Source organism: Aulonocara sp. 'chitande type north' Nkhata Bay, linkage group LG6 (genome assembly GCF_057382095.1).
Source record: "Aulonocara sp. 'chitande type north' Nkhata Bay isolate Kocher_YH1m ecotype deep benthic linkage group LG6, A_spYH_male_GT1.1, whole genome shotgun sequence".
NCBI classification, from domain to species: Eukaryota; Metazoa; Chordata; class Actinopteri; order Cichliformes; family Cichlidae; genus Aulonocara; species Aulonocara sp. 'chitande type north' Nkhata Bay.
In genome coordinates, this window is record NC_141349.1 from 29303139 (window position 1) to 29329215 (window position 26077).

At 39.0% G+C, this 26077-nt stretch overlaps 1 protein-coding gene across 1 annotated transcript in view; it reads right to left on the minus strand.

Annotated features, from left to right (window-relative positions):
- Positions 1-26077, minus strand: part of usp43a (ubiquitin specific peptidase 43a) — a 131443-nt gene that overhangs the window by 26163 nt on the left and 79203 nt on the right. Inside the window, exons 7-12 of the mRNA XM_086296175.1 lie at positions 24711-24876; positions 22496-22607; positions 17009-17112; positions 14429-14506; positions 14160-14289; positions 1454-1573 (exon numbers count right to left, since the gene is read on the minus strand). Of these exons, the coding sequence (XP_086152301.1) occupies positions 1454-1573; positions 14160-14289; positions 14429-14506; positions 17009-17112; positions 22496-22607; positions 24711-24876 (710 nt within the window). The remainder of the gene's footprint in view (positions 1-1453; positions 1574-14159; positions 14290-14428; positions 14507-17008; positions 17113-22495; positions 22608-24710; positions 24877-26077) is intronic.

The window sequence follows — 26077 nt, forward strand, 5'->3', positions numbered from 1 at the left end:
AAATGCATATCAAAATAAAAACATAATAAAAGCACAAGCCATAAAAATCTGTATAAGGAAAAATAAAGTCTAAAAGTCAAGTGCAAGCATTAACAAGGAGGAAAGGCGAGATTAAACAAATAGGTTTTTAACCGTGATTTAAAAGATTGGATGGAATCGGACGCCCGGATCACAATCGGAAGGTTATTCCACAACTCTGGTGCAGCCAGGGCAAACGCCCGGGCACCTCTAGACTTCAGCCGAGATCTAGGCTGCACCAAGAGTAACTGAGTAGATGATCTTAATGCTCTGGCAGGAACATACGATTTAAGGAGTTCCTTAAGGTAGCTCGGTGCTGTGTTGTTGGTAATTTTAAACGTGAGCAGCAGTATTTTAAATTGGATGCGGTATTTTATGGGTAGCCAATGCAGGTCAGCTAGAACAGGAGTGATACAGGCAAACTTCCCAGTTCTGGTCAGAATGTATGCCGCAGCATTTTGGACTGTCTGCAGTCTATGAAGGAGGGCAGAATGAAGACCAAAATAAAGTGAGTTGCAGTAATCCAGCCTTGAGGTCACAAAGGCGTGGATGAGCTTTTCCAGTTTTCCAGTTCCCGTCAATAATGAGTTTATTAATTCGTAATTTGTAGTTGTTATGGCAAGTATTTTATCACAAACATGTTTTCACATACCCATCATCCACAGAGAAACAATTTCATTTTTACTCATTTTTATACTGAGCTGCTCTTTGACAGAGAGGTTGTCTTTTTCAATGACTGTTCACAAATGGCCCTTTTCACAGAATTCATCTGGCTTCCCTTTCTTGTTTCCTGCAGTGCTTTTGAAATCATTAAAGGCTACATTTCTTTACACTCAAACTCATCTTTTCATTTAGTATTTCAGGAAAGAAATTTGGCTTAACTGAGCCATAAAAATGATCTTTTCTTATCCTGATGAGTTCTCACAAACTGCTTTCTTGTTAAAGCAAATCCTTTAGACAACTGCAGTTTATTTAAAAGACTGTTCATATAACTAGTTGTTAATTGGAAATTGCACGTATACTCTTTTCCTGCAGCATTCAACAGACTTGTTGTTGTGTTTAGCTTCAGTTTTTTTGCACTGTTGTGTTAAATGTAGTCTGTATAATGTGTTTTAAATGAGACTAAACACAGTAAACTTTTGAATAATTATTTCAGTTCATTTTACAAAATAATCTTAAAGTTATTATTGTAAGTTGATGCTATTTGAAATCACGTTAATTTTAGTCATTTCAAAGGCGTGTATTCATATTTCTTGAATACTGTATCTGGCTCCTCTATAAATTGTCAAATTGTCTGTGTAGAGTCAGATAATAGTTCCTCAGGTGTTTGTTACTACCATAGACATCTTTTAAATAAATTATTTTGATGACTGTAGTAGTAATGTAATGATCAAGATGAAAGTCTTCACTTGAGACCACTTTGAAGCTGGCCTACCTGACGGAAGCGCTTGAGATGGAGGATCAGTATGTCTGGCAGAGTCCACAGGCTCATCTTCACCATACCCTGTTGAAGCTGCTTACAGTGGGGGCACTTCCAGGCATCATCTGGTGCAAGCTGGAATCAATATTTACATCAATTAGGTGCATAGTTACATAAATAAAGCAGGTGATATTAATCTATTTTTCATTTGCCTTTCCCAGATCAAAAATAAAAGCTTGCCTGATTAATTTTTTCACACGTTTAGTTTTGTCATAATGATGCCTGATTGCATGAAAGCTTTTTGAATTAAAGTCTTGTCCTTGTTCCACTTAAGGGTGGAACAATTTTCTCGCTTTCCTCGTCTTTGGTTTTTCATCTTCACAGAAGCACCTTAAGGTGCTTTGAAGTCACTGTATAGAGGATAAAATGACTGGATTTTGTATGGCACATTACTCATCTTATTGACCACTAAAAGTGCTCTACTCATTCACAAAGCTCTTCATATGATGCTACAAAATACCCCCCAAACACACACGCAGATGATAAATGATGAGCAATTTTGAGGTGCGTTTGACATGCAGACTAAAGGACCCATTGATAAAAAAAAAAGTACACCACCCCTCCAATTACCGATAAATCTATTCTACTGCCTAAGCCATGGTCACCTTAAATACACTTTCATTAGCTCAACATATTAAAATGCATCATCTTGGGATTTTTCTCTTCTTGCTTTATGGTTTAGAGGTCTGTGCTGCAGACTGGCAAATCTAAAGAATGGTAAAAGGTTCACTTGTTTGTGACTGACATCTCAAAGATTGCTTGGACAGGAAAAATGCCTTTAGCTGCATCAGCTCGTCATAGTACTCAGAGGAAAAATGGACAACTTCACAAAAATTATTATATAAATAATGCCCTTAGGCTAAAAAATGTCCTGTGCACACACGCTGTCAGTTAATCCTACTACAACTGTCTCATGGCTAGAAACCTAACATTTACAGTTGCTATGGTTACAGGCGGGTTTTGAAAGGCAGACAATAAGTCAGCGCTGCCCACTGAGACTTTGTGTTTTGTTTTCAAAAAAGCAGAGCCTCTCTCACAAAAGTGCAGTACAACATGTTTAGATTCTCTTCCATAAAGAAAAACTATGTTTCCCTTTCACACACTGTTGCCCTTTGAGCTGCAAGTCTGATTGTGGGTTACACTTGCTATAGCAATAAGTGACCAGATAAATATTACCTGCCAAGAAACTGCAAACGCTAATCAAATCTGGTAAAATGTGTCAATTCTCTGGCTGGCTTTTGTGCAGGGTCTCTTACAAATAAATAAACAAATAAAGCTACTGTTGGAGTTAGGGGTGTGGTTTGTGGCTCGGCAGAGGGAGAAGAGAAGGGGGAGGTGGTTCGGGTTCAGTGCTAGCTGAGGCTGTTACATGTAGTCCAATCGCTCTCCCCTATTCATGTAGTAGCACTCCTGAACCAGAGGGAGAGGAGTTTGGAGTGAGAGGAACAATTGCAGGCTTATGAAAAGATGTGATGAACACAACGGGGAGAGTCGAGGTGCACAAGAAACGAGCGCTATACAAACAAGTAATTAGCCATGGAAACAAGTGTGTCTGCCTGTAGCGTCGGGACACACAGTGTATCTAACTTGTTACAACTACTTATTCTGTGAGCTCTCAAAGAGAGAAATTACTCTTGAATACCAGTGTCCACTGAGGCACATGCAGTACGATTGCTATGCTACTGTGTGTGTCAATGTGTGTGCACATGTACGACTACCTTTGTAAAGACTGGTTTTGGTTTTAGATCTTGGGAGGAAGGATTTTGAGAAAGTGGATAAGTTTTGACTATGACTTTGTGCTTTTTTTCTGAGAGCTTCAGAGGGTTGGAATTTGGCTTTAGGGCCAAGGTTTGGGTTCAGAATGAGATAATTATATTAGAGGATAATAAACTAAACCATAAAGGAGATTTCATCATGCACATCTTGCTGCTGTGGTGGGAAAAATCTCTTCTGTGTTTCTTTAGAGTTTGTATAGATGATGTGCTGTTTACTATTGTTAGTACTGAGATTATACTGACATTTTGTTCTTGGGTACAAAGCACCATTATAATGTGTGTTGCCCCATAAACACAAGCAATGACAAGACATCTATATAACAACGGCCTGACTGCAGGACTGCCAAAAATTATTTTCAAGCTGCCAACTTGTCATAAACTTTGAGGAGTCAGACTTAAAGAGCAAAAACAAAAAGGATAAAAGGTTTTGTCTTTGGTGCTCAGTGACCAAGGCTGCAAGATTACAATATAAATTGTTATAATGTCACAGGACAAAACCCAAATTGTCCGTTTCTAAGAAGAGCCTTTGCTGCTAAACCTTTGTTAATCTAAAACAAGCAGCAGTATAAAGTAAAAAGAAAAACAAACAAAAAAAGCCCCGAATAGCTTGATTTTCTTAAATTCAGAAAACACTTTCACTTTTCAAGAAATGCTCTGCAGACCTGTTAGGCCAGGCAGGCATTTTTGCCTGACTACAAGATGTGACAAGGTTTACTGCTCGTTAACATTTGTGATTTTCATTTCATTTATCACTCATCCTCATTAAGTTCAGGATTTTTCTGATCTTTTATTTGTGTCCAAGTTAACAAACAAGGACAGAGAAGGAGTGTAGTGTAATTTAAATGAATAATGTTCAATAATTTAAAAATGAATAAAACCTACAATAGACAAGTTTGAGCAACAGAATTGCTTGCATTTTGGGAATATAGTACCAACTCTGTTTATGGAGAAGTCTACCATTTTGGGTTCGTTCAGTGTTTTAGATCAATGAGACTCCCGTCTGCAGTTACAAAGCATTTCATGTTGCATTCAGGATGACCGGAAACTAATGGCTGAGCCCATAAACTAATCAGGAAAGTGTTTTCTGAGGTCACAGAGAAAGGACACGCTGTGGGCCATTTCTCTGTGGTCTTATATTCAACCTGAAGCTTTGACACAACCAGAGGAGGCGCCACCTGCTGGCTATTAGAAAGAATGCAGACTTAAGGTATTTTTTTTAAAAATCTTTTTATTTAGACTTTACATGTACTGCTTAGTTCATAACACATTGTTTCAAAAAACTGTGCTGAAGGTTAGCAAAATGTTTCTCCATTTTACCCTGACTTAGGTAAAATACATATAAAGAAAAACTCCCTAATTCCTGTTTGTATGAGTGGACTTTTGGACACAGCTGTAACAGTTTTTCCTGCATCATTATATTATGTGGGAATAGATGTAAGCTATAACATGTTGATAAGTGAACTGCACAAAAATTATTTACCAGCTGCCAGCTTGTTGTTATAGTCTTACAGATGCTGCTAGCACAGATTTTGTTTTCAGAGAAACTATTTGCAATCACTGTGCTTAGTAAGGTTATCCTTCTATATGCCTTCAGTTAATCCAAAATGCTGCAGCAAGAGTACTGAAGGGACTAGAAAGAGAGAGCATATTTGTCCCATATTGGCCTCCCTTCATTGGCTTCCTGTTAAATCCAGAATTGAATTCAAAGTCCTTTTCCTCACATACAAGGTCTTAAATAATAGAATAGAATAGAATAGCCTTTATTGTCATTGTACAGAGTACAACGAAATTGGAGTGCCACTCCCTTGGTGCAAGATTCAATAATAAATATAAATGTAAAATATAAAAAGTACAATAAAACAATCGCAAGTACTCAAACAATAGTAAGTACGATATATACAGGATAGCAGCATTAATATAATGACAGTATGAATAGCAGCATAATATAATGGCAGTGACGGTATGGTATAGCTAAGCAGGTTCAATTGTATTTGTGCTTATTTACTACGGTGATCGCTCTGGGAAAGAAGCCATCCCTGAATCTGTTTGTCCTGGTTTTATGTGACCTGTACCGTCGGCCTGATGGTAATAGTTCAAACAGTTGGTTGCTGGGGTGAGAGTAGTCCTTGATGATATTGCCAGCTCTGCTGAGGTGCCGAGAGTTTGCAGTGACCTCCAGGCTGGGCAGAGAGCAGCCAGTGATCTTCTGGGCTGTGTTGATGACCCTCTGCAGTACTTTCCTGTCCGCAGCTGAGTACCCTGCATACCATGTTGTTATGCCGTACGTTAGAATGCTCTCTATGGTGGCTCTGTAAAATGTCACCAGCAGCCTCTCCTCCAGGTTGTTCCTCCTGAGCACTCTCAGAAAGTGGAGACGCTGCTGGGCCTTTTTTACCACCGCCATGGTATTTGCAGTCCAGGAGAGGTCATCAGAGATCTGCACGCCCAGAAACCTCATGGAGTGTACCCTTTCCACACAGTTCCCATGAATGTAAAGTGGGGCCGGGTCTGCTCTGCCCTTCCTGAAGTCCAAGATAAGTTCTTTAGTTTTCGTGGTGTTCAGTTGGAGGTTGTTAACTGAACACCACTCAGTCAGTCTGTTGACCTCATCTCTGTAGTCCGACTCATCACCCCTTGAGATGAGTCCAACCACTGTGGTGTCATCCACGAACTTTATGATGGTGTTTGAGAGATGGGTAGGGGAGCAGTTGGATGTGTAGAGCGTAAACAGGAGGGGACTCAAAACACATCCTTGTGGAGACCCGGTGCTGAGTGTAATGGTGCTGGACAGGTGGGGGCCGAGTCTGACAGACTGTGGTCTATTTGTCAGGAAGTCCTTGATCCAGAGGCAGATGGGGGTGGAGAGTCCCAGGTGAGACAGTTTCTGGACCAGGATCTCCGGGATGATATGATTGAATGCTGAGCTAAAGTCCAGAAAGAGCATTCTTCCAGTCACCGTTCTCACTCACTATGTGTTAATAGACCTCTCTGCACTGAATCATACTTGTTATTAATCTCTGGCTCTCTTCCACAGCATGTCTTTTATCCTGATTTCCTTCTCTCACCCCAGATAGCAGATAGCCCCGCCCCTCCCTGAGCCTGGTTCTGCCGGAAGTTTCTTCCTGTTAAAAGGGAGTTTTTCCTTCCCACTGTTGCCAAAGCACTTGCTCATAGGGGGTCCTATGATTGTTGGGTTTTTTCTCTGTATGTGTTATTGTAGGATCTACCGTACAATCTAAAGTGCCTTAAGGTGAGTGTTGTCGTGATTTGGGGCTGTATAAATAAAATTGAATTGAATATATGCTTCTTTATATTTAAACACTAGAGTTATATTCGCCATCTAAAAAAAGCAAATCATTTTATTCAATTTTTCCTCTTTTTGCTTTGTTTTGTGTTCTCATCTTCATTTGGTTTGTGTCCTTGTCTCTTCTGGTTTGTTAAATTTTGTGAATTGTAGATGCTGCACTGTCATCTCCCACTCTCCGAGCTCCACTCCAGTCACCGTGCACACCTGGGGCTTATCAGCTCATGCATGCCAGTGTGCTGGGTACGCTGAGGCATTGTGCTATGCTGAACTGAAGTTTATTCGTCATATCTTGGATGTTCAGCTTGCACAACTGTTAGTTTTGGACCAGCCGTCTCATCACCTCACTGCCCAACAACGTTTCTGTTGTTCAGTAATTCTTCTGCAGCACTCACGTGCCTGCTCATCACACCATTCCTCCAACATTAGTGCTCTCTACCTGCACAGCTCTACACTCAGCAGACTTTGCCTGCATGTTCCATCTTCTAAGACTCATCTTATCCACACCGATGTTTTTTGTTTTGTTGTTTATTTCATTTTATTTTTTTCCCAATTTCCATCTCAGGAAGAAAAAGGGGAATAACTGTAACATGATGTAACATCCTTTGTCCTGAGGTCTATATTTTTCTCTTTTTCATACAAACAAACTCACATGACTAGTAAGGTGGAGAAAAACTCCAGTATTCGCCCTCTTATAGATCTGTTTCTGGGCTCTACTAGTTCCTAAGAGAATCTGTCTTCTAACCTGTAAATGCTCCTCTATGTTCGCTTGCTGTTACTAACTCTACTGTTCGGTCCCAAACATGCATTTATTACTGATTTTTTTTAGAATGTCTAAAATATCTAAACACTGTTAACAAACTGTACCTTTAAGGAAATGAATTCAACGTTTGATGCTTTTACTTTATGTAAGTACACAGAATTTAATTAGCAGACACTATTTTAAAGCACATGCTAGTTTAAAATATATTTTGTAGTTTTTTTTTATATATAATATTGAAATACAGTAATCCAATAATATAGAGTGCCATAAAAAGTTCCAGTTGCTCAGATATACTAGTGTTTTTTTAAAATGCACAGTATATTTACCCATCTACGGCATTTATTTTCCCATGGTAGCCACTTTGATTCTTTCACTTGTTTTGTCCACTTTCCAATGACAAGACTTCAGATTCTTAAACAAAATAGATGGTGAACATTAAATTAAATAAGCTTTTTGTTGTAAAATAAACCTTTTAAACTGTCAAGAGTTGTCAGTAGTCACTGCCCCACTTTCACAGCAGCTATGAAATTCTATTCAATCAAAGAGAGCAACTGGTTGAGGATCTAAAATTAAGGTAAGTTATGCTTTAGAAGTTTGAAATGATGTAAAAACACTTCAAAGTTCTTCAGATTTGCAATTTCCACTGTCAGAAATGTTATTAAAATGGCAGTTAAAGGAAAATGTGGGACATTAAAATATCTTTCAGGCAAAAACTGCATGTCGGTTGGACAGAAAGGCAACACACGATCTGATACATATAGCAAAAGAGCTGCAGAGTAGTTTGGCTGACACGGGTTTGGTGTTGCATTATTGTTTTGTCCATGCTAATATACAGGCAAAGCTCATGAGAAGAAAACTTTACAACCTCACAGCCATGTACACAGTTCTCAAGAAAATAAGGAAACAAAAATCAGAAAAAAGCTAAGCAGGAGTTAAACATGTGTTCTTTGACCACAATCACCAAAGCTCTGTTTGGAAAAACACAAAAAGAGTGGACTCCACTACATATTAGCAAATGTCATTCAGTTTGTTAAAGAAACTAATATAAAAGTTCTTTAACAGGACAAACATCCAAACCATAACCCATAGTCCACCATGAAGTAATTCAAGAAACCCAAGCTGCTCTGTCGGAGAGCTTTCACGGTTCCTCTTCTGCACGCTGTGTGTGCCAGCCAGCTTAAAAGTGTCCCAGACCTTGAAATGAACTCCAAGGAACAGAAAGATTTAATTAGCTTCATATACAGTAGAGTCTACAAGCCTCCATTAATGTTTAATTTTATTTTTTTAAGTTTGTGAAATAAAAAGCAACATTAGCATTTGAAAGAGGCTCACTGAACAGGTTTTTGCTCACATATTTACTTCAACAAAATTGCTGAAGGCTTGCCTAAACCTTTGCCTGTTTTGTTTTCCTTCCAAAAGAGTAGTTTTACTTCACTAATGACATTTTTAACTATTATATGACAAACTTCTTTTTCCAGCCCAACATATTGCCTGTCACTGATAGCTTGAAAGCCTTTTTATCTCACTTAAAGAGGCAATATTATGCAAAATAGCTCGAGTAGAATAAACACGGTGTTTGAATACACCAAAGGCCACATGATTTATTTAGATAACTAAAAAAATCTAAAATCTGTAGTCAATCAGGGAGCAATGTTTAATGCGCAATGAGACATTTGTTCCATGACTTTAGCCTTTAAGATACCATTTCATCTCAGCCAGCATCAGCACCCTAAAAAAATAAAAGAGCTCCTCTCTCCAGAACCACTGGAAAAGAAAAAAACTCTGGCATTTCACTGGTGCTTGTACAAACATTAGTAGGTATTGTCAGAAAACACAACATTTTTCTTTTCTTTTTGTTTCTTTTTTTGTAAAATGTTAACTAAACAAAAATAAACTGTATAATATGCCTAAATATATGCAATGTAAAGTAACTATAAACTACTAGAAAGTACACATTTAAGGTCAATAACTGCTAATATAATGAAGTATCTTTAAATTAGCTATACTTTGGGAGTGGCTGGGGGAATAGTAGACAGTCTCAGCTGACGATTTGGAGTAAACACTGACTCACATCCACCCACGTTGACCTTACGTGCATGTCTTATGAGTTTGGACAAAAGCAACCACAGAAAACTCACACAGGGACCAAGCAACATGTACCCAGGTACTTTAGGCGGTGTGAAAGACTGGCTGATGACATAATTGGTTTCTCTCTCTAGTTCTTTGTGTGATTAATAAAATTTATAATGGAACAATTACAAAGAAACCACAAAGGACTTAAGAGAATTCATCCTCAAAAGCCAAAGCATGTCATAGGTTTATAACAAGTGAATAAGATCAGCAACCAAAGATTTTAGTCTTAATCTTGCTGGCGACCAGATGGGGGAAAAAAGAACGAAAAAAAGAGCACTGAATACAAACACGGCTCAGCTCTCACTTTCACATAGAATGTTAGAATTTTCCACAGTAACAACGATTCTAAATGGGAACCATCATTTTTCTTTTTACATTTATTTTAAAAAGATCCATAAGACAATCCTTATTAGGGTTTAAAAAAAATACACAAAATATCTACAGCAGGCGTTAGACATTTTGTCATTACCTCCAGCTCCTAAACTGACTTGATTCTGTTTCTGTACAGCTTCTCACAGACTCTAAATACTCTTGCAGGGTTAGCTTCATATTTTTGAACAGCTTCTCTTTGAAATGCGTATGCTTGTGACAGCTCTGTTTCTCAGTAGTGCACACTGTTTTGGTTGCCTGTTTCTTTTCTCTAACTCTTTTGTCATTTGAGACCAGCCAGATGCATTTACATTGTATTCATCACCTAATCTTGGGCTTTACACAGCTGCACGGGTGTCATTTATTATTATTTACGAACAATCTATAACATCCTTTCCCAGATAGACTGTTTTTGTTCACTCTTTGAGATTTTACATAGTGACCTTTGGCCTTTAATCTGGGTTTTATTGGCCTTGTCTTACCTTGAAACCTGTAAATTTTTAAGGTATATAGAGTTGAGTCCTATAATCAACAGCCAACGAGACAATACTTGATAAAGTGTAGGAGAAATCATCTGGTGATGATAATGTGATTTCTACAGTATGAGTGTTTCTGAGGCCATTAATAAAAATGAAATGCAGTATTTGGTGTTAATACTAAGGAATAAACCTGGTCCTGTGTGAAAACAGGATTACCCCCTGAACCTAATAACTGATTGTTCCATCCTTGGGAGCAAGAACTGCAATTAAGCAACTCCAATAACTGGCAATCAGTCTTTCACATCACAATTTTTCTTTCTAGAATTGTTTTAATTTAGCCACATTTGGGGGGTTTTGAGCATGAACAGCCAAAGCATTTCAATGTGATTTGAGTCTGACTATCACTAGGACAAAAAAACTCCAAAAAACATTTTAAGCCAATAAGAGGTGGAATAGCGTCTGTGTTTTGGAGCTTCAGGGTATGAACTGATGGCCAGACATTCCCCTTCAGGACTTTCTAGCAGAGAGCAGAACTGATGGTCCATTAAGTCACCCACAACAAATGTTTATTTAGATAGTGGGAGGAGCCTACTTCACTTTGTTGGGCATGTTCTATTCAGATGATATCTTGATTTAACAGGTGTGGCATGATTGATTTAACGGGGGGATTGCTTTTTCACATAGGACCAGGTAGGTTTACACTAGATATCTTTATTCCATCATTTAACCCTCTCAAGGCAGGCGGTGCCGATTTGCAACAGTTAAAAACTAACAACCTGATTACCCCACATACATATTTTATGAGTTTTTTTTTACTCAGAAGTACCACTGCAGGACTGTGCATTAGCAAGAAAAAGTTTAATTTGAGCCTGAGAGGGTTAAAAACTGCACTTTGCATTTACCCACATTATCTTTATGTAATGTTAAAATTTTAAAAACATGTCATTGTGACAAATATTCAAAATTCTAAGAAACCAGCAAGGGAAGAAAGACGTTTTCACAGCATCGTATGTTAGATATTGTTTTTGCTTGAGTCATATAAATATGCTTTAATTTCCCCAAGAACTGTAAATGGACTGTGTAAAACGAGTTACCCTGTGGTACAGCACTGATATGCAGTCTTACTGCTGAACTGATGGCACTTTTTGCTTTTACGGCACACAAACTGTGGCTGTCACTTGACTACTCTGGCTTTTTCATTCCATTATCCTTCTATCAGCACCAACTCACCTCTCACTTCAGACCCTGTCATTTTGCATCTGACAAGCTGATGCCCTCACTCCTTCCTGTCTTTTCTCTATCATTTGATCCCCACTCAGCAGCTCTTCATCTCAGTCATTCCCATTACATACACTCGCTCACTAGAACTTGCACCTTTAATGTCATCTAAGTGCTCCTTGCTTGCACTTTTGTTATCCCCACATCCATCTGGGTCTGTCATCTAGTAGTGATGGGATTTCGGGCTCTTTTTAGAGATCCGGCTCTTTCGGCTCGGCTCACTAAAAAGAGCCGGCTCTTTCGGCTCCGAACCGGCTCTTCAGGTTGTTTTGTTGCTTTAATTAATTTATTATTAACAATAATATAAAATTATGCAGAAAAGGAATTACTAATGTAAAAAAAGTGGTTTTATTTATATATGTTCATGTATGGCCCCTAGAGACAAAGCACGTACAAACTCTAAAGCACATACAAACTCCAAAACACATTTCTAGCATTAACTGAACTTCCAAAACAGAGCTACCCAGATCACTTAAATTACACAATTGAAAGCATGTGTGTATTGTTTGTGCATTTATGGACAAGCACTCATATTTATTCAAATAATTTAAAAAATGTTACTACCACACACCAAATCTGGTTGTTGATACTTCCTGGCTTGTGTAGCCACTAGGTAACAAAAGCTCAACACTGCGCCCTAGCATCCTGGAGCACTTCTGTTGTCTTTTGAGTTGTCTGAGTTTGTACGTGCGTCTGAGTTTTTACGCGTTTTGGAGTTTTTACGCGTTTTGGACTTTGTACGTGCTTTGTCTCTAAGGGCCACCATAAATATACTTTATTTATTCACTCCACATAAAATGTAATAAATAAATCGTATAATACAACAAACAACTATTTACATTTTAAACTTTTAACTATTTAAATTTTCAGCTTTTTCCTTTTAAACAAATTTAACGTGAAACAACACAAAACACTGAAAACCACAACACAATTAAATATATTTTAAAATATTAAAACAAAAAGAAGATGCACATTCTCTGTCATATGGGCCTGCATGATTTCTGAATCTACTATACCTTTCTAATGTGACGTTGTTGTCCCTCGCTCTTTTTCTCTCTGGCTCTGTTCCTGTGCTACTGCGAGTGTAACTAACGCCCCTCCCCCCTCTGCCCAGCGCAAAGTACATGCTGCGCATGCGGAGTTTAGCGGAAAAAAGGGCGAGAGAGAGGGTGAGAGAAAGAAAAAACAAAACAAAACAAAAAAAACCCTCATGGCTCCCAATAAGGAGCCGGCTCGCGTCGTTCACTTCAAAGAGTCGGCTCTAAGAGCCATTTCGTTCGCGAACGACCCATCACTATCATCTAGGCTTCTGAGGAGCAGCATCACATCTCTGCCCTGCTTCCATTGGTGATAGCCAATCAGAGCAGGACTATCTGTTGTTGTGATTTGGTGCAGTATAAATAAAACTGCTTTGAATTGAATAGTCTGCCCTACACATGTTTATCACTGCTATGAAATTAAAATAGTACTATAGCATGTGAATACGACCAGCCAAGCATAAGTAATAATAGTGCAACGTTTCCTTTCATTAGGTCTGAAAAAACATTAGGTATTTTTTCAGACAGCAGAAAGGATTCGTCTAGAAAACTATCTGGATGTCAGAAATATTAGTCCTTGACCTGGTGTCATGCCCATGCGCAAGCAAAACAGGAAGGTAATGTGGAAGAGCTTTCCCTCTCAGTGGCTGTTGAGCGGTACAATTAAGATTAAAATATGCCAAGTTTGTGTGCGAGTCTGTGAGACATGAGTAGCACCATACTGAGCATATGTGTGAATATGACCTGATGAGAGATTACAGAGTCAGTTTGTGCGTGATGTCCTGACTAATCTGGGTAATTTGCACACATACACACACACACGCCAGAATTGAAGAAACCTCCTGGATGAGAGGTGAAACATATTCACAAACCTAAAGTCCAGCTGCCTTTATTTTTTTTCCAGAGAACAGACACCACCCGACTGAAATATTACAGCAAGTACAATAAAAGACAAGTACAAAAGCTAAGCACAGAAAGTCAGCTCCAGGTATTAATTATCTATATCAGTTTTTTAAATCTTAAATATTAGACATGATTTCAGTACAAATTAATGCATTAAAAACTAGCATTGTACATTAATAATTCAATAATTTATTATTATGTGCAATGCTGAGTTTCCATTTGCCAATTGTAGCAAAATGCCAAAAAGGACAGGTTAAGACAGAAAGAAAGAAAGAAAACTAAGGAGGATACGTGACATGTATTCTAGTTGAATTGGCAAATGCAACAGACCATTGTCTCTGTTTGATAATTTTATAGACATCTGTTGATTTCTGACATCAGACTGTGCATATGGGTGTTGAAATCAATAAATCAGTAAGCATGTAAGCAAGTAAAAGGTGCTACAGTGGACCTTTTATTTTTTCTAAATACTTATGTGGCCTTTTTGACTTGGAGTGTAAATTAAAATCTGGAGATTAAATTACACTTGTTTCATGAAATTCAGGGAGATGAAACCTCCAATGCAAATGTTGTGTTATAACCGTGTAAGAACAAAAGCTTATTGTATTCCTCTTACTTACCTGTTCTTCTTTGGTGTACAGCTTAAAGCACTCATCCAAGGTACAGCTATGCTGCTGAAGGTGCTGCTGCTGCTGGTTCCTCACGCTCTCTGCATCTTTCACTACTTCCTCCTGGATGCTGCCAAATAAACTGGACCACACACAAAGTGGATTGGTCTAATTCAGTGGCAGAATTGTGTTTACCATGTCACCCAAGATGACAACAGCCAACACTATAAAATTTTGAGTTCTGCACATTTTTAAAGCATTAAAATGTGTTCAGTCCTTACCATTCTTTGGTGCTTGGCTCCCATTCGATAACAAGCTTCACATGGGGGGGTCCTCCTGGGCCGCAGAACTTCAGAGCTCTACAAAACAGCGGAGAAAAGCAGGAAGGTTATCTTTTAACTCTGAATACATATTTTATGATTTTAGTTTTCTGAGTGTGATAGCATTCTGTGATCTTCAAAAGCCTGAAATAAACCACAATGAATGAAGTTTAAAAAAAAGAAAAAAGAAGAACGTTAAAATCTGTGTTGCTGTCATGCAACAGCTGCTCCTGTGACAGCTGCTATAGTGCATCCAGAGAGTACAGTGATGTGAAAAAGTGTTTGCCCACTTCCCGATTTCCTGTTGTTTTGTATGTTTGTCACACTTTAATGTTTCAGATCATCAAACAAATTTAAATATCAGGCAAAGATAACACAAGTAAACACAAAATGCATTTCCTAAATTACAATTTAGAGTGTCATGGCAGAAGTTGTGGATACTTACAATGTACATTTTTTAAAAGAAAATTTGCAAGAATTTCAAGCAAATGTTTTTCACTTTGTCATTTGTGTGAAAATGAAGTTATTCCATTTAGGAATAAGGGAGTAATATAACAAAAGGCCAATCATGGCTATTGCACAGTATTAGATAGATATTTATCTTCGTGCAAGTTATCAGCACATGCTTTTCCACATTAAAAACACCAGAAAAACACATCCTTTAGTCGACTCTTCAGTTTCAGTTCAAGCAGAATGAAATGTGAGCTTCTGACTAATCGTATTAAAGCCCATCAATATTTGCACTTTTTACTTTTATTGTAATTTATTCCACCATAATATGCACACAAATATATACACACTGGCAGGATATAGGCCTTCTTCATGCAAAGCTCAACTACATCACAGCTATGAAATGAGCTTCAGCTGCCACCAAGAGGGCAAACCGATGCACATTTTCCCCAGACAGGTTTGTTCACACAAACACACACAAACACACACACACACACACACACACACACACTGGAAGCTCATTTCCTAGCCCTCGGTGGGAAGCCTGACCTTCACCGCAGCTTAGTAGAACAACAGCACAGATTTAAATATTATACTCCCCTTCCCGGCTGTACTACGAAACCTTGACGTTGTTAATTACACAGGAAATAACGCCTTTATCTTCATACTGTTAAACTGATATCATAGTTTGTATCCTTCAGTGCTATCAAGGTCCACTGGTTTCTGAAGGTATTCCTAGTTTTCCTCCACATGCCATCAGCAAGTATGACATTTTTTTTAGGATTTATCTCTATACATAGGTACATGGCAATTTTACACAAGATAAAAGGATACAATACAATATAATATTTTATATCCCAGAAGTTAAATATCAGCCACACTTAACGTAATCAGGTATTTGTTAAAATAAAATAAAATAAAATAAACTATTTTAAAACTCTGCATTTTTTAACATCATAAATTCTAGATACTGACTCCGTAATTGCTGGTGTCTAGAAAATTGTACAAGGAGAGGATGTATTGAACTTCACTGACTTGCCCATGAAAGTCAAAAACACGTTTGATTAAATTAAGGCTTATCTCAGCATGGCTTCTATTTTTAGATTTCTCCCTGGAAGTCTTGTTTTGATCACTTCCAACTCTGCATCTGTAATCAGTTTTGGACTCCTTCCACTGTGTAAAAAGTGCCCATGACAAAAAAGTTGTAGGATGCCATATCTGCTGGGCATGGGGGCGATAAGCGACAATGTTGGTGTGGCTAAAAAAGCACTATGGCAATGTGAGTGCATTTAAGTGCACAGGTCTGTTGATTTTGTCCCTCCGATCTCACAGGACCTAACACTAGAACTCCACCTTTGACTGTAGAGGCTGAAGTCAGCATCCACACTGTGCACCTGATGGACCTCCTCATGTGATGTGCGTTCTTGTGGTTTGGATGTTCTGTTTACATCCACTAAAGTCTGCGCCACATTTATACTGGATTAAAAAAGATGCCAAACACTGCCAAAGCTATAGGGTAAAAAAATATAAGAACAATATAGATTGCACATTGAGGAAGCACAAAAGGACATGGACCAGGAGACCTGTCAGGGGAAATATGCTGACATGTCTGCTCTTTCCTTAGAGCACAACCAGTCTGAGATCTCACAAGAACGATGTGACTAACAGAAACAGGTATTTTGTCTTCATCGGCCCTAGCAGACTACCTCACGCGAACAATAACACAACATATAGTTTGACATCACAGAAGGAGACAATGGCATACACCTTCATCAAAGGGTTTGTCTTGCGATGTATAGAAAAAACGACATTTTTCAAAGTAGCCATGCATCTTTGTGCAGGTCCTGAATCTTAGCTGGAGATGTGGCTCTAGTTAGAAGTGATAATTCTAGTGGCACTGTGAGCAGTCCAGCAATACACAAGGCCTGACTTTGATGGAGAGATTGGCCACACCTAAATTAGCAGTCGTGCAGTGTAATGTTTAAAACTCAATAAATACATGGAAGAAGAAAAAATCAGCAGTCGTGGAACTATGATAACACCATGTATTCACATGTGTGTAGGTAGAGTGTAGGTGTAGGCGTGGTGTACCTGTCAACAGCAGGGTGGTACAGTGGCCTGCTGTCCTGTGGGGACAGGTAGCTGTAGGCTGCCGATCCTCCCACCACTCTGATCTTAAACAACGCTCCAGCATTCTAGAAGGAGAGAAAGTCACACTATTTAACACAGCTGTGTCCCTAAAGAAGGACTACCTCAATAAATGTCATTTATGTGCATATAAAGCTGTAGACAAATATAATAAATTTGAGAGGTGATGACATTATGATTGCAGAATATATAATTGAGATACGAAAAAAAAAAAAGTTGAAGGACATCTTTGTAGTTTGAAACTCTGATTTTCAGCCTGGGTGCTCAATGCCTTACAAAGCAATGTGTTTTTTTCTGTAGTACGATTTAATATAGGAGTGTGAATGTGAATATTTTCTAGTATGTTTCTTTGTTTCTTCTGTACAAAGCCAATAGGGATGATTTGTTCTCTCACATTTTATTTCCTCCCATCCTCTTGTTATAAAGGGCTGCTCCATTTCCTTTGCTTTATATTACTTTTTATCATTTTCTGTCATGAAAAAGGCTTCCAAATTGCAATATTAATACTTTTGTCGAGTGATCTTTTTACAGGCATTATGTGTTTCAAATAGGCCTTTCAACCCTTGTTTAGACTTTATGTTCTGTACCATATGCATCCCTTCTCCCCAGATCTCATCCTTGTTGTGCAGGGCATCTCAACAAAAAGCCTCCATCAACTACTGACGGTGGGGGTCCTGTCACAATCTGCTACGTTTATCTGCGGCTATGCTATAAGAAGAGCTTATTGGTGTCTAACTACCCAAACACCTCAATTTAGTACACACACCTTTGCATTCATGTAAATTACATCCATTACATGAGAAATCTCACTCTGATTTACAATACTTGTTAAAGAGCGTGACAGAAGCAACAGTGCAAGAAAAGAGTGATCAAGTATAACATAATCTACAGGAATTTTGTAAAAAGACTTTTAAAAAGTATATATGTGTATATATACACATATATACAAATTGACAGAGACTAGAACATTTTTAATCACTTTGTCCTATTTTTGTTTCTCTTGTGGGACTTGGTTTTAAAATGTCTGTTAACTAAAATGCTCTGTAACTATAATAACCTAGTCTCTCTGTCAGTCCTTCCACCTTTCCACTCAAATAGAGAAAAATGTATTTCCAAATGGATTACACTCTTTGTTGCAAAGACATAAGGGTTCATTATGAGTCGGCTGCTCTTGGAGAACAGGAACTGCAGTCGAGCATAAAGAGAAAGAAATTAGTTGGTTAATAGGAGCCTAGAGCAGTAATGACAAAGGCACAGTCTCTTTCTTGTTGGTTTTATGAGGTCGAGCGAGCATGCGTTCAGACATCCTTGTCTGTCTGTTAAAGTATAATGAAGGAAAGTGGATGAGACACTTCACACTAATAAGTAATCACGCAGGACTAGTACAGTTTTTGAATGAGCGTTAGTGTTAAGCATTCATAATCTGCCTCACGGAGGCCAGCGACTCCAGTGAGGGAGACAGATGTTGGCATACTTTCCAAAAACCTGTGTAGACCAATTAAATGATTACCCTACAAGGAAATAAAAGATTTAAGGCTGAAAATATGAAGATGGGTGGAAGTTCAACTGGCTGCTCAAAAACTTTCATTTTTTTCTCTTTTCTTGTGTTCAGCTGAATATATGAAAGACTGTTACGTCCCTCTGCAGCTTCTAATCGTCTCTAATCACACCATAAAGAAAAAGATAGAAGGCCATATATTTGAATTCACTGTTCACTCAGTAATATTTGACATGAGAAGCTCAAAGATTCAAGAAAAAACAAACTCAGAGCCAAAAGCTCATTTTTAGCAGAAACAGCCGAATTATAAAAATGATAGAAATCCTCCAACATGGATTTACCATCAGGATAAAAGACTTAGGGAATTTTCTAAATATTCCCTAAAAAGGTCAGGCAACAAGCAGTAACGTGTGGTTTCCTTTTTATTCAAAGAGTTTTAGTAATTTAAAATTCAAATAATCTGAATTCTGCTCTCCCAGATTTTCAAAGAGTAAAAGAATTTATATGAATGTAATGTGCTAATATAAAGTTTAGACAGGTATGCCGGAGACAGAGGCAAAATTAATAACATTTTCTAAATAACCTGATAACCTCTCTCTCTCAGCTCTCAGCGAAGGCGGTCGCACTTTCTCCTCTCCTCCTCACCCTTATCTTCCCTGCTTAGCCTCTATGTCCTTGTCCTGTCTTGTGTGCATTACTTTCCCTGGAACAGCCTCTCACTGTCGTTCTCTAAACTTAAAAGAGAATTATGGATTTGATCAACTGGTCCCTGAGTGCTATTGACACCCTTTGATCGGCGTTGGCCTAGCCCTGCTTTATCGGAGAAATAAGAGAGCGGAACCGGCTGTTCAAACCCCCACATGGCTGCCCGCTGGATTCGAAGCGCGGGGACGAGGTGCGACCTCTCACAACGAACGTAATATGGTCAACACCTTGGAGACGCTTACTGCTGCTGTGAAGGCTCAAAACAACACCATTGAGCGTATGAGGGGAAACATCAGAGAAAGGCCTGCTCAAAATGACACCCTTGAGCGACAGTTGGAAAACATCGCGGAACGGATCACTGCAGTTGTGAAGTCTCAGAATCAAAAGACTGACAACACCTTGGAACTGAAGTTTGATACCATCATGGGGAGGCTCGCAGCTCTTCAACGCGAAGTTGAGGGACCTGTCTCAGAGTGCTAAAATTCGAGCTGCTCACAAAACAGAAATTAACAATATTCAACATTCGGACACCACGGCGCCAGCTGCAGGCCCAAGGCTGGAGCCCACCAAAACAACTCCCTGATAACGACTGTGTGATGACTATTCTTCCCGTCCCAGGCCACCTGGGTTGGCTGGCAGACTGTTTACTTAGCCTGATAGAGCGAAGGACACTGTCTCCGCTGAACTCTGGACACGCACACACATACACTTACACTGATAAGCACACACTCATCCCCCCTCCCTTCCAAACGCCTTCGATGCTTGTTTCCTGAAGGGGCAGCACGGCGGGTCTGTGTGCCGCGCTGGAATGGTAGCGCTGTGCAGGGTGGCTGCTGTGTTCGCTTCGGATTACTCCTCAACCCCCACCCACCCCTGTGGCTTGTCATGTCTTCACAATGTTGTGCTGTGGACATTTATGTGCTTCTTGTGCAGAGGAGTTTTTTTGTTTCCTGTTCTCATGCTGTCCTACCATGGAAGCATAGCATGAGTAGGGGTCTCTTTTTTTCCTCTTGTACTTTCCCCAGTGTAGTGTACATTTCAATGTTTTTTTCTGATTCTACCAATCTCTGACCTGTATCCCCATGTAATGTTTGTGCTATATGTGTAAGGTCGGGGGGGGGGGGGTCCTATTTCACTGCAGGGCAACCTGCATGTGACGAATAAAGCTTGATTGATTGATTGATTGATTGAACCTTCAGAGAGTGAGCTGTGAAAGAAGAACTGGATTTTGACATGCGAGTCGGTGCATTTTCTTTTTTTGGACAAGCTGAGCTGTGTCTTGCTAAACAAACCTCTGGGTGGCACCAAAGCACTGTTTAATGATAATGAAAGGAGCATGACACTGGCAAAGAAACAGAGTTTTGTGTGGATCTTATGTATTATATTGCACAGAGATTACAGTAAAGCTGGTATTAGTTCTGTGGTTTCTTTTAAAATAACAGCAACAAAGCATCAGCAAGGCTTAATGGCCTTCACCCTTGGGATAGAAGTGGTCTTTACAGCTTAAAATATGAAAAAAATAAAATAAAATAACAACAAACAAACAAAAATCCACATAGGGGCGTTGGTGGTATATTTTTAAGAAGAATAAAGGGGAAGTAAGGACAACAAGAGGATGTTTTCATATCTGGCCAGACAGGTTTTGAAGAATTAACTATGAAACTAAGATAGCAATCAGTAAATACCAGACTTATGTTTCTCCTTCTTTTCCTCCGTAGTTCCTAATCAAATAGACAGCTGCATGATGAATGGGTGCTTACGTACCACAAAAATATTTACCCAGTAGTGTTGAGCCACGGTTCATGGTTTGAACACGCATCGGCTGAATCGCAGCTTTTATCAAGATTAGCAGCACATACTGAGTGGACAGTAGAGCTAAAATCTTACATACAAAAATGGCCTTTTTTTGTGAAAAGCACCTTAAAAGATTTTAAAAGATTTAAAGACTCCTTTGAATGAAAATGGTAACAGATGGAGAAACAGGCTCTCTCAAAGTAGTATCATAACGTCCCATATGAAGAACGACATACGTCACTAAACTTGATGACAACCTCTTTGCAGCCAGCAAAAATCAGAAATTGCCTGGTCACTGCTCTAAATTTTTTCATATTCAGCAACTGATTGCTCGTAGTTTTGGCCACCAGCTGGTCAGCCCTTGGTGGAAGAGTGCAATGCCCTTAACCTGAGGGCGGCTGCTTTGGATCACAAGACGACTACACGTGTCATCTGGTGGAAGGCAATCCATCTCCAAACAATTACTGTCCAACTCACACTGGCTGCATTCACATTCAGACAGATTGGCAAAGGTGTGCAAATAATTGCCGTCTAATTTTAAAATGCAGACAGATTGCCAGCACGTTGCAATCAATCTGAGTCAATCTGCACCAATAAGCACAGCTCGTCTATGACACTTGTTTTTGCAATAAGGGACTCGACTCAACTCTCTTGCCATCTGGTTGTATTCTGGTTATATATCTATATAAATCAGTATTTGAGAAGAAATCTTTGAATTTCTGTTTAATTATGAATTTCTGTGGATGTAGGGTGAAACAGATTTGTGATTTTCACCAACTGCTTACAGTTAACTGCCGTATTATCACAAACACCGACCCCGTTCAACTGCAGCCTAATAGCAAAATAGCACTCGTTTTGAAGATGGCAACTGCCTGCCAGTTGCAGACCCGGTCCACGTCAACAGCTATTTCAAAGGCAACAAGTTTGTTGCACTTGGCTACAGTAATTTTGGTCGTCCTGCAGTCTCCAACCACTGTTTTCCCTAGTCTGACTGTAGAAGCTAGTAAGACTCATTGAATCTAATAACATATAAAGACTTAGGAACTCAATCTAACCTATAAATACACTCAACATGCTATAAAGGATCAGATTTGTAGTTTCTGCAGATTTATTATTAAATATTAATTCAATTCAGTTCAATGCATTATTTATGAAGTGGCAGTCATCTCAAGGTGCTTTACACAGCATCACAAAGACCCTACAATCATCAAAACAATGAAGGAAGAAAAAACTACGAGTTTTCATCTGCTTTAACCTTTGTCTGATTTTCCATTAGCTCTAAATATGACTCAGACATATAACTGATCTCTCCACTGCGCTGCTATTTTAATCTGTTCTGTTAGAACCCAGAGTGTCCAGGACCACCTGAGCTGAAGCGCCAAGGACACAGAATAGAGTAGCTGACATGTTATTGGTTAGTGAGGGTGCATTACCTGAGCCTGAGATCCATTCAGCATCAGATAATAGAGCTTACTGAGGATGCTCTGATGCAGCTGGTCCCAGGAGATACTCCTGTCCTCAAGTATAAGAAATGGAGGCCCAAACCTGCGAGAGCAGAGCACAAGTGAGGACGGTAGAGCAGAGCAGAACAAAAGAGATTTGAGAGTAGGTTTTGCATTGAAAAGATAAATAAAAAATGATTGCTATTTATAATTAAGTATGTTAGCAAGTAATTAAGATTAGAAAACGTAGTCTAACCTGAATTCATTGAAACACTAAGTAAGTGAAAAGCAGCTGTAGGCTTATTAGGAATGTGTCAAACTATCAAATGTCAAGTGCATCAAGTTGTTACAGCCAGCTGTCTTGTACTGACATGTTGTCCAGGAACAAATAAGAAACCAGTCTGCATTTCAGCAATGCATCCATTAGAATTGGGTTCTTCCACCTATGTTAATCCAAAGCCTTGCATATAGTCCACATACAATTACAATAACACTTTAAGTTTTAAATGCATTTAAGACATTTACAGTATAAACACAAACACAGCAACAAAGTTCCCAATGCCTTGGCAGCTAACTGTTTTGAAGAAATATTGGTGCAACTCATTCAGTTGCTACACAACACAACAGTATGACAGCAACACCAAGCTTTTAATGTCGCAGCATCGTACTGGAGAAGACCTGTTTTTCCTCTCTTAAAACCTCCCCGCAGCACAAAGTGAGCTCAGAGTGATGAAATAATTTGGAGTCAAAGAACTTGAGTTGCCTTAACCTGAACGACCCTGAACGGGATCGTTTTGATTGCTACTGTGCGCCAGAGCATGATCTGTAGGCTGAATGGGAGCAAATCTTTACAAGCTTCATAATATCACAGTCTCAGAGGAGCAAAGCTGTTGAAGTTGCACATTTAAGCACAGATTTGGACTGTTCGGGTATCCACATGATTCTATTATAGTATGCAGCGAAATTCCACTATGGCATTTTAATTAGGAAATAATTAAACATCTGTAGATGTATTGCTTTTTCCAGATCATTTTGGGAATAGATGGCTGCACAGAGACACTCAGACATTTATTGTAGCCGCACAGACGAGTCAGGTGGCATGTGGACGGATGAGTCTTCAAATGTCAGACCCTGACATTATCAAGCCTTTCAGTAATGTCTCTACATGGATTTGCGGAGCTATAAGATCAAATCCCAAAGTGCACATGATGACTGAAACTAGATCACAGGAGAGTAAAATAAATCTGTCTTGCCTTGTGTCAATAAGAGGTTAGACTTATTGATCCCCTGTGGAGAGAGCGTTATAAATTGAAAAGTATTAATAACAGCGATGTGGATGCTTTTGTGCACTGTAAGCCCCATCCAATCTGCCTTTGCAAGGACTTGTTTTAGTAAAATAGTAACAGCAAAACATTCACGTGCAAGCCAATAAATCTTTGCTCAGTTTAAAGTAAGCTTGAAATTTGTCTTGGTCACATATCTTTTTATTTACCTTCTCAGTGACGATACTGTCAGGTAAACTTTATCAAAAGTTTGGATTCTTTGATTTGTAATGCTGTTCAGTAACTATGGGATGCTTAACCTCAAATAAATACAAGCATCCAATCAGCTTCTTCCATTGTTTCTTCCATCTGTGATGCTGCTGAAATCTAACATCAGATGCGGCACATTGCAGATACTAAGCAGTGACGAGCACATGGATCTAATTGATTTTTTTCACAGGTCAGAGGGTTTGATTTGACCACATTGTTTAACTTGGCCTCTAGTTTCAACACTATTGAGTTGAATGTATGTTTTAGCTGCACAAATCTAAAAAAATAAACCCCGTTGAGTCTGGGGAATTCACGTAACAGACATACAGGTCAAAGTCAAACAGGAGTTAGATGTTGATGCTGAAATAACACAGCAGGACTAAAGGAAAAGAATGAACGACAAAATCTATTTAAGACACAGCAGAGCAAGAGAAGTGTCTGCTTCTGTGTATGATCAAGGTCTAAAACACAGTCTGACTGCAGGATGGCACGTCCTTAAAATGCATAAAAGATATCTAGGTTACCTTAGATATCTTTACACTTGGTTCTTCTGTGCTCAAAAAGTTCTAGAAGAAGCCATGATTGTTAAATAAACTGCTTATCTGAGTTAAAGAGATGTACAAAAAAAATCAATACAAATTAAATGGATAATAATGACGATGACAACAGCTCACCTGACAGCTTGTGAGCCAGATCCTGCTGTGTTGCAGATGAGGAGGAGGACCTTGGAGTTACCCTGGTTCAGATACTCAGAGGAGAGGGTGCCAGATGGAGGTAACCTCTGACCATCAGGTCCAGCCGTGAAGGCGTAGGGGGAGGAAGGGAGGCTGTGGTGATACCCTGACCATAACAGAGGAAGCAGGGAGAAATTGTTTAACACGGCACAATTACATTTGTCATGGTCTTTTTGAAGCTAGCTGTTCATATCACTGCGAATGCCGGGATAATCCATCAGCCAATCTTTCTCTCCTTCTAACTAAGTTGTGCTTCTTGGTGACAAATCATCAAAGCAATTGGCTACAGCTCACCAATGGATATGTGTTTCTTTTTATTGCTTCTTATCATATTATAATGCATGAAATCTCTGCGTCTGTTTCTTTGAACAATGAATGACAGGTTGGAGATGCCCAACCCTACACCCAAGACCCCACAATACTTAGAATCCTCCTTTTAAGGCGGAGACTTATTGCATACTACTTAAGGAGTCCACCCTTTTCTGATGAGAAACATGGCCTCGGGCTTGTAGGTGCTGATTCTCCTCTGATGTGAGTCAGAGATCATCGTTTGATTATGCCAAACACACTCAACCCCTTGGCCCCAAAATTCTCTCTATAAAGTTTTCAACAGGCCAAAGGGCAGAATATTGAGTGTCAAGAAACTGCTTATTATATTTTTACCAGCAACAAGCAACATCTCATGACAGGATCGCATCATTGGTTACTCTAACCCAAGTTGTGCCCAGTCTTAGGAACAACTGAAATGAACCAGGGATGAAAAAAAAAACCCAAAACAAAACATTGAGTTTGTGAATGAAAAACTGTTATGCAAAATCAACCACTTAATGTGACACGTTTACACTTTCTTCCAAAAGGATCTTTAAAAATCTCCATTATGGTAAAATTGTTCTTATTTACTCCAAGCAGCTGTAAAAGAAGCTGCATCTCATATCGCTCGCACTTACAAGACAAACACGCTGCTGTGATTAATGCTGAGTAATAGTGGAAGTTGACACAGAGGGTTCAACCTCTTGACTCCCAGGAAACATAAACTTTGACACTATCAGAGGATTTAATTAAACTGTGCTTGTTTGATCTCAACCATGCAATTAATCACTGCCATGTTTCAGCTTCAACTTTCAACAAACACACACGCGCACACATAAATGGTGGCAAAAGGACACACATTCATCACCTAAGTAGAAGTACAAATATTTGTTTTAAAGAATACTCTTGTAAAAGTTGAAGTACTAATTCAGTTTTTTTACTCAAGTAAAAGTGAAGTGCAGGCTCTGAAATGTACTAGTAGTATAACAGTAAAACGT